Source organism: Clupea harengus, chromosome 17, assembly GCF_900700415.2.
Source record: "Clupea harengus chromosome 17, Ch_v2.0.2, whole genome shotgun sequence".
Classification (NCBI taxonomy): Eukaryota; Metazoa; Chordata; class Actinopteri; order Clupeiformes; family Clupeidae; genus Clupea; species Clupea harengus.
In genome coordinates, this window is record NC_045168.1 from 24,655,688 (window position 1) to 24,665,687 (window position 10,000).

General features: G+C 46.6%; 1 protein-coding gene across 3 annotated transcripts in view; it reads right to left on the reverse strand.

Moving 5' to 3' along the window:
- nrp1a (neuropilin 1a) overlaps positions 1–10,000 on the reverse strand; it is a 71,084-nt gene that overhangs the window by 45,503 nt on the left and 15,581 nt on the right. For all 3 annotated transcript variants that reach the window (XM_031583551.2, XM_031583550.2, XM_031583552.2), the window contains one exon: positions 687–868. In XM_031583551.2, coding sequence (XP_031439411.1) covers positions 687–868 — 182 coding nt within the window. The remainder of the gene's footprint in view (positions 1–686; positions 869–10,000) is intronic.

Genomic DNA, 10,000 nt, shown 5'->3' on the forward strand with positions numbered 1-10,000 from the left:
GCAGTCCCATACTCTCACTGAGACATGAGGCAGTCCCATACTCTCACTGAGGCAGTCCCATACTCTCATGAGGCAGTCCCATACTCTCATGAGGCAGTCCCATACTCTCACTGAGACAGACATGAGGCAGTCCCATACTCTCACTGAGGCAGTCCCATACTCTCACTGAGACATGAAGCAGTCCCATACTCTCACTGAGACATGAAGCAGTCCCATACTCTCACTGAGGCAGTCCCATACTCTCACTGAGACATGAAGCAGTCCCATACTCTCACTGAGGCAGTCCCATACTCTCACTGAGACATGAGGCAGTCCCATACTCTCATGAGGCAGTCCCTCACTCTCACTCAGACAGACATGAGGCAGTCCCATACTCTCACTGAGACATGAGGCAGTCCCTCACTCTCACTGAGACAGACATGAGGCAGTCCCATACTCTCACTGAGGCAGTCCCATACTCTCACTGAGACATGAGGCAGTCCCATACTCTCATGAGGCAGTCCCTCACTCTCACTCAGACAGACATGAGGCAGTCCCATACTCTCACTGAGACATGAGGCAGTCCCTCACTCTCACTGAGACAGACATGAGGCAGTCCCATACTCTCACTGAGACATGAGGCAGAAAGCAGACTTCACATCTCCCCCGTGTCCCTCTGTCTGTGTGCATTGGGGTGGAGGTCTCACCTGTTTTGAAGATCTCGTAGCGAATGGAGAAGCCGGCTCCATGCGTCTCATAGTCCGACACGAACTTGATGAAGAGCTGGTTGCCGCTGGAGACCACCGGCGAGGGGGCGATCTTACCGCAGTACTTCCCCACCAGCTGCCCGCTCTCGTCCACGCCGTCACGCACCTCCACGTAGTCATACCTGAGATCGACACAACACAACATCTGCCCGTTAGTGTGTGTGTGGGACGACCACAGAGAGAGAGAAAGGACAAAGGGTTGAGAATATGAACACACTATGGTCACCGGCGTGAGCTACATCAGGAAGGATACAAATGTGGCGTGAGACACCGCACAAAACACAGGGGCTCAAACCACCGGGCGTCTACAGGTAAGGGCCATACCAGCTGAGCATACTGAGACATGTAGACCCACACACACACACACACACACACACACACTTCCTCCTCAAATGAAATTCCTGCCCTCGGGTTAGTGGAGAGGAAACTGCCTAATTAAGTGATGTGGGGATGGTTGTGGGGGAGCACATCAGTACCCCAAGATGATACACACACAAACACACACACACACCACACACACACCTACATCTCTGTGGAAAAATGCACATTTCACAGTCACACGGCAGAGCGGATATGTAAAGAGTGGGGATAACATTGGCCATGGAGTAGACAGGCCCTGCATACTGCTCTTAGAGTATGTTAGTTTTGCAATTTGATGTTATTGCTGCTTCTGTTCAATACAGAATATTGAACTGTTGACTGTGTTTGTCGATGCATAAATTGATTTATTAAAGCAAATACTGTGCCTTGGCAAATGGAATGGAGGATGAGAGATGTGCATATAACCACAAGGGATTAAATGGTTCTCTCTCTCTCTCTCTCTCTCTCTCTCTCTCTCTCTCTCTCTCTCTCTCTCTCTCTCTCTCTCTCTCTCTCTCTCTCTCTCTCTCTCTCTCTCTCTCTCTCTCTCTCTCTCTCTCTCTCTCTCTCTCTCTCTCTCTTGTGTGTGTGTGTGTGGTGTGGTGTGCGTGTGTGGTGTCCCACTATGACGAGGTGATTGGTACTGCGTGTGGGACGAGCTCCTGTTTCCATAGCACATAATTGCCATAACGCCTATTTCAAATAAACAGAAGGACTGAGAGTCACTCACTCTGGGGCATTATCTCATTTATTCAACTCCATCATGCACACATCCACAAACACATCCTAAATGCATATGCACACACAAATACACACCGTCAAATGTGTACATGTCAAACACATCCTAAATGCATATGCACACACAAATACACACCGTCAAATGTGTACATGTCAAACAGATCCAAAATGCATCTGCACACACAAATACACACCGTCAAATGTGTACATGTCAAACACATCCTAAATGCATATGCACACACAAATACACACCGTCAAATGTGTACATCCACAAACACATCCTAAATGCATATGCACACACAAATACACACCGTCAAATGTGTACATGTCAAACAGATCCTAAATGCATATGCACACACAAATACACACCGTCAAATGTGTACTTGTCAAAACACATCCTAAATGCATATGCACACACAAATACACACCGTCAAATGTGTACATCCACAAACAGATCCTAAATGCATATGCACACACAATACACACCGTCAAATGTGTACATGTCAAACACATCCTAAATGCATATGCACACACAAATACACACCGTCAAATGTGTACATCCACAAACAGATCCTAAATGCATATGCACACACAAATACACACCGTCAAATGTGTACATGTCAAACACATCCTAAATGCATATGCACACACAAATACACACCGTCAAATGTGTACATCCACAAACACATCCTAAATGCATATGCACACACAAATACACACCGTCAAATGTGTACATGTCAAACAGATCCTAAATGCATATGCACACACAAATACACACCGTCAAATGTGTACATCCACAAAACACATCCTAAATGCATATGCACACACAAATACACACCGTCAAATGTGTACATCCACAAACACATCCTAAATGCATATGCACACACAAATACACACCGTCAAATGTGTACATGTCAAACAGATCCTAAATGCATATGCACACACAAATACACACCGTCAAATGTGTACATGTCAAACAGATCCTAAATGCATATGCACACACAAATACACACCGTCAAATGTGTACATGTCAAAACAGAACCCAGTCCACACAGGCACTTTTGCATCCATATATACCCAATGTATGTGCTCTTTTCAAATGTGTGCTCTCTCAATACAAAAAGATGGCTTTAAAATTTAAAAAAAAATCTCTCATTCCCAAATTACTTTCAAAAACAATTAGCTCACCAATTGAGACCATAGCTTCTAAACTATTCATGACTTTCATTTCATTTGAGGTATTTCAAACATTAGTAGCTGAAACTGCCGAGGCACTTGCCGAGGATCCTGGAGATAATATGCCCTGCTGCTGCAACACCCCTCAGGCTGAAAAGGAATGGTACGGTCCATGTACATTAAAGAGAATATTTGTAAAAGTTCCAAAGACCATCAACCAACCCTGACTTCACACGGTCATTACTAACGAACTGCAGGGGGTGGTAAAGTGTGTCTATCTGTGTGTGTGTGTGAGTGTGTGTGTGTGTGTGTGTGAGAGTGTGTGTGTGTGGCGTGTGTGTGTGTGTGTGTGTGTGTGTGTGTGTGTGTGTGTGTGTGTGTGTGTGGAGTGTGTGTGTGCGCGTGTCTGTGTGTGTGTGTGTGTGTGTGTGTGTGTGTGTGTGTGTGTGTGTGTGTGTGTGTGTGTGTGTGTGTGCGTGTGGCGTGTGTGTGTGTGTGTGTGAATAAATAAATGGGAGAACATGAGAAGCGTGGCACTGGCTGGAATGGGCTCCCCTGAGGGGCTCTGTAATGCAGGGATGACTTCACCCGCCTCTCCCTGTGCACCCCGAACCCACGAGCTGATAGCGCCGTATCCTTCAGCAATCTCACACACACACACACACTCCCTCTCTCACAGACACACACGCCATTCTCACTGCAAACACACACACATATATAGAACAACACTCTCCACACACACACACACACACACACAAATGAATACTGCGCTCACATGCACTCAATACCTGTGCCTACGGTGTAACTCAAAACTCACACACGTTCTCTCCCTCCCTCTTCTACACACACACACACACACACACACACAAAGAGATAGAGAAGGACATCCAATTATTTTATCTTTGATCTGCTACAACAGATATCAAGTAAATACACATGCCAGCTGAGCAATATGGCAGTAACAGGCATACTTAATACACAGTTAAACACAAAGAAACATTCAGCCACACACACACACACACAACTCAGTTAAACACAAAGCAACATTCAGCCAGAAACACACACACACACACAACTCAGTTAAACACAAAGCAACATTCAGCCAGACACACACACACACACACACACACAGACACACACACACACAACTCAGTTGGTTGAGAAAAACCCCATAATTGTTTGGTCTTAGTGGCACCATGATGTCACTCTGTTAGCTTTGGACTGCTTGTGTTGTTTGTGGCGTTTCTCTTTCTCTCTGTGCTCCATTTTCTTTCCTCTCTCTCTCTCCGTGTTTGTTGTTCTTTGACTCCACGCTCTCTTCCTCCAGCCAGGCAGCCAGCTGAGGAAACAGGCCTGGTGGCACTGGAGGAGTCATCCCCCCCCACCCCACCCCCCTACCCACCCCCTCTTTGTTTCTCACAGTTCCTCTCCTCACGGGCTTTAGCGTGGGTGCCCACTTCATCACGCTACATTTGCATTTGTTGTTGTTGTGTGTTTATTTGTGAGCTTTTCTCAGGCTTTTAGCTCTCATAATGGCTCCAAATAATAAAAGCCTCTCTATCAAGTCCACAATCTGTATGGATGAAGGAGGGGTGGGTGGGTGGGGGGGGGGGGTTGTGGGGGGTAGTGTTGCTGTCATTCTCCCATATTTCTCTACTTTCTTGATGGGTTTGCCAAGTTGGAAAACACAGGGTTGAGAAAGCTGCTCCCCCTAGCATATGTGCGCACATATCTCTCCTGTATTTGTGTGTGTGTCAATGAATGCCCACAATGATGATCCAAGGGCAAACTACAGGGTTTGTGTTATTGCCTTCTGTTTCTGGTTGTGAGAGGAGTCAGGCCAAAGACAATAGGGTTTGTGTGAGAGGCTGCTCTGCATTGCTCTGCATTGCTGCTGGTGGGTGGCAGTGTCAGTGCTGTGCCCTGCTGGGTGTGAGGAGAGCAGTCGCTCAGCCACAGGCTCATCCACTCACAGCTCAAGATGGAGAGCATCAATCTTCTGTGGCTGAGCTAAGCAGCCTTGCTCTCTTGCTCTTGCTCTTTTTCTCTCTCTCTCTCGCTCTCTCTCCCTTTTCTCTCTCTCTCTCTCTCTCTCTCACTCACTCTATCTACTCTCCCTTTTTTCTCTCTCACTCTATCTACTCTCTCTACTCTCCTTTTTCTCTCTCTCTCTCTCTCTCTCTCTCTCTCTCTCTCTCTCTCTCTCTCTCTCTCTCTCTCTCTCTCTCGCTCTCCCTTTTCTCTCTCTCTCTCTCTCTCTCTCACTCACTCTATCTACTCTCCCTTTTTTCTCTCTCTTTCTCTCTCACTCTATCTACTCTCTCTACTCTCCTTTTCTCTCTCTCTCTCTCTCTCTCTCTCTCTCTCTCTCTCTCTCTCTCTCTCTCTCTCTCTCGCTCTCCCTTTTCTCTCTCTCTCTCTCTCTCTCTCACTCACTCTATCTACTCTCCCTTTTTTCTCTCTCTTTCTCTCTCTCTCTCTCTCACACTCTCTCTACTCTCCTCTCTCTCACTCACTTTTTCTCCCAACCCCAACTCAGCGTTTCTGGCTGCACCTCCAGAACTCTCCTCACTCCCCTAACTCGCCTCCTTCCCGAGCCTACATGTGCTGCCAAGGCTTTAAAAAATTGATGTGAAGGATACACTGCAGAGAACAGACGGAGCAGGAGAGAGAGAGAGAGAGAGAGAAAGTCAGGAGCAGTGACTGTGAGTGAGCGAGTTAGTGTGTGTGTGTGTGTGTGTGTGTGTGTGTGTGTGTGTGTGTGTGTGTGTGTGTGTGTGTGCGCGTGTATGAGAGAGAGTGAGGGGTAAAGAGTCAGACAGCTTGGGCAAGCTGTTGAGAAAAAAAAAGTTTCCCCCACAGCATGTCCAGAGCAATCTGCATAAATATCCCAGTCAGTCACTGAAGGTTGTGTAAGTCACTTTATGGGATGGCTAGTATCCCACGGCCAGCAGACGCCACAGCAGGACTCTTTAACACGATCCTCCAGTGGACTCAATTCTCACACACCCCTGCCTCTCTGCCTCTCTGCCCCCTGCTCCTGCTAACACATAAAACTCTCGCACCTCCAGAAATCCTGTTTATAGCATTTTTACTCAGGCACATCATCCAGTCTCACTCAGGGAGGACCCCCATAAAGAGCAGCGTGGCGTGGAGGATGAGATGCAGATGGCTGGATGGAGGGAGGCGCCGAGGAGGGGACAGACTGGGGAGGGCCTGGGGTCTCACCACACTCTCAAAGGAGAAAGAGATGCGCATAATTCTGTCTGATGTCCTCACACACACACACACACACACACACACACACACACACACAGTCATCCACATGTATCAGTCATTGTCTCCCACATACACACATATAATCTAAGTAGAGGGCGCATTATTGAGTCTGCAGGCCTCCAGTCCCTGAGCATGTGTGCGTCCAAGCGCCCGTCATCTGGAGTGCATTACAGGTCTATTAGCAGGGGCCGTTTTATAGCCGCAGAACGAGTCTGGCCTGGCAGGCTGAGTGGCTGTACAGAACAAGTGTTAAAGCTCTTGCAGGCAGCACCTGTGGAGACCCAGGGAGGAAGAGGAGAGAGAGGAGGCAGCCCCGGCCTGAGGAAGAACGCGAGACAATCACGCACGCAAGATGTGAAGTGAGGGATGTTTAACCATAACTGAGCATTTTGATAAATGCAGGCGGTCGTGAGACATGCGATGGCGCGCTTCACAACCCTTAAACCGTCTCCTAGTCTGACATCCTGTCTCATGTCTGATGTCCTGTCTCGCTCTCTACATCTTCACAACCCTTAAACCGTCTCCTAGTCTGATGTCCTGTCCCATGTCTGATGTCCTGTCTCGCTCTCTACATCTTCACAACCCTTAAACCGTCTCTTAGTCTGATGTCCTGTCCCATGTCTGATGTCTGATGTCCTGTCTCCCTCTCTCCATCCAAGCACTTCACTTAAAGATCCCCATGAGGCCAGGCTGTTTTATTGTTTTTTTGCTCATCTCCAGACAATGCCTTACAGGGAAGGCCTTGACCCCCTTGTCAAAGAAATTAATCTGACTGGGCCAGCTGGTGTGTGTGTATGTGTGTGCGTGTGTGTGTGGAAGGTTCCCCCACCCATCATAGCTACCTAACCAGCCACTCTCACCAGCACATGCTCAAGTGCACACAACACACACACACACACACACACACACACACACACACACACAGAGAGAGAGAGAACAAACCCATAGATACACTCAGAAACGCATCTGAGCAGGTGAAAATAGACTGCAGAATTCAGAGGGGAAATCAAAATATAAAAGCAGTGGAATCTAATTCTCAGTGACCTTCTCAACACTGCTGCACAATGTATCACCAACCTACTGTCTCCGGGGAAGCAGTGCTGTCAAACCAGCCCATTAGCACTAATACATTCAGCCCCCAGTCAGAAACACTCACGCAGGGAGGAAAACCTGGCTCCAAGCATCCCACTGCAGCTACTCTCAGCCCACACCACACCACAGTCCCACCTCTCTTAAGACACCGGAAGTGACCTTTAGCATTTTCTAAACAATGTACGTTTTTCATTTATAAGCTGTAATACCATTTTTATCTGAGCCGGATCTACGATTATAAAATCACACTGCCAAGGCTGGCGTAGTCAAAGATGTTTTACGTTGTCTGAGTTTGGGTTGGAGTTGTATGAAAATAAACTCGCTGTATATCTAAATAATCTTTTGTTTTGATAGTCACGAAAGCTGTCATGAAGTCTTCCCCCGAAACGTCGAGAAACATCAGCTCAATGTTTGAAAAACATATCTCAGGGTTAAACAAACCCCTTTCAGAAAAGTCTAAACATGAGTCCCAGGCCTGCCACAGAGGGCCCCCCAGGGGAGAGCTCTCCAGGAAAAGACCTATTGTCAGCTGTCAAAGGTGTCAAACTATGTCGAGCGCTAACGAGAGCAACACAGTAACAAACCTCCACACGGGGGGGACCTCTGGATTCAACATTGCTGAAGTTTGCCAAGAAAGGCTGAGACCGACCAGCTAATCCTGACTGTTTCCAGTTCCCCCTCCTTCCTCTTTCAATCTGATCTGGCTTATTGCTGAAGTCCTTCTCTCAAATAAGACATCTATTCACTCTGTTGGTTGAGAGAGTCTTGAAGGCCAGCAGCCTGTGTGGAGCGAGAACCTAAGACACTCAGGCTCCCCTCCGGTCACTAAGGAGTCAGTCAAACAGTGATATGGTAAAACACTGTGTAGTACATCATTGTGTAGTACATCATTGTGTAGTACATCATTGTGTAGTACAGCATCGTACTGGCTTGTGATCAGATATGCCAGGGGGTGCAATACAATTGTAACTAAACTCTTCCAGCAGATAAAGGGAAAGAACTAGAATATAATACCTTTTCATATCAACGCAAAAAAAAACAGGTCTTGGTTGGACCTCACAGAGTCTTAAATGCTCTGCCCCAAGTTCTACACAGAGTATGGTCTGTTCACCATATTTAGTTTTGCTTGTTTCTTAGGTTGGTTCATTTTGGTTGAAATTGCACGGCAGAAGGTGCATGCAAACTCACAGAACTGACAGAGAGTATTGGTGAAAGAGAGTATTGGTGAAGAGAGTATTGGTGAAGAGAGTATTGGTGAAAGAGAGTATTGGTGAAAGAGAGTATTGGTGAAAGAGAGTGTTGGTGAAAGAGAGTATTGGTGAAGAGAGTATTGGTGAAAGAGAGTATTGGTGAAAGAGACTATTGGTGAAAGAGAGTATTGGTGAAAGAGAGTATTGGTGAAAGAGAGTATTGGTGAAAGAGACTATTGGTGAAAGAGAGTATTGGTGAAGAGACTATTGGTGAAGAGACTATTGGTGAAGAGAGTATTGGTGAAAGAGAGTATTGGTGAAGAGAGTATTGGTGAAGAGAGTATTGGTGAAGAGAGTATTGGTGAAAGAGAGTATTGGTGAAAGAGAGTATTGGTGAAAGAGAGTATTGGTGAAGAGAGTATTGGTGAAAGAGACTATTGGTGAAGAGAGTATTGGTGAAGAGAGTATTGGTGAAAGAGACTATTGGTGAAGAGAGTATTGGTGAAGAGAGTATTGGTGAAAGAGAGTATTGGTGAAGAGAGTATTGGTGAAAGAGAGTATTGGTGAAGAGAGTATTGGTGAAAGAGAGTATTGGTGAAAGAGAGTATTGGTGAAGAGAGTATTGGTGAAGAGAGTATTGGTGAAAGAGACTATTGGTGAAAGAGAGTATTGGTGAAAGAGAGTATTGGTGAAAGAGAGTATTGGTGAGGTCGCCTCTCATCAGTGGGTTTTTCCTTCCCTCCCTCTGATGCCTGCCGCCGTCCGTTATTTTTCAGCCGCGCCCTGGATGTGGAGTTTAACCAAGAGCTCCACTGACTGGCAGCAGAGCTTTCATCTCCATGGACAGGAGCCAAAACGCTGTGTAGCTGTGTGTGTGCGTATGTGTGTGTGAGAGTGTGTGTGTCTGTGTGTGTGTGTGTGTGTGTGTGTGTGTGTCTCTGTGTGTGGGAGATTGTGTGTGTCTGTGTGTGAGTGTGTGTGTGAGTGTGTGTGTGTGCGTCTGTGCGTGTGTGTGTGTGTGCGTGTGTGTGTGTGTGTGTGTGTGCGTGCATGCATCCATATGGGTGCATACTGTCACCACACCCTAAAAGACGCAGCTGTGTAGAAACTCCAGCGAGTGTGGCCCCTCTTGATGTCATATTTTTAGAGCCCAAATCAGAGTGTGCCTCTACTGAGTGTCAATTAGGATTAGCAATGATGGATCGGCTGCATGTTCAACGATTAGCTTACTAATGGACTGCAGAGAGATCAGTGGATTCCTGCAATCATATTAATTAACTAGTATTTTCACTAAAATTATGCCAGTGTGCTTTCCTGCAAAACACAGTGGTTCTTAATATCCAAACGTAGCACACAGAAACTAAACGAGAGAAAGAGAGAATGCCTGTTTTAGTAGCAGGGCATTCGATTGCCTCTTTT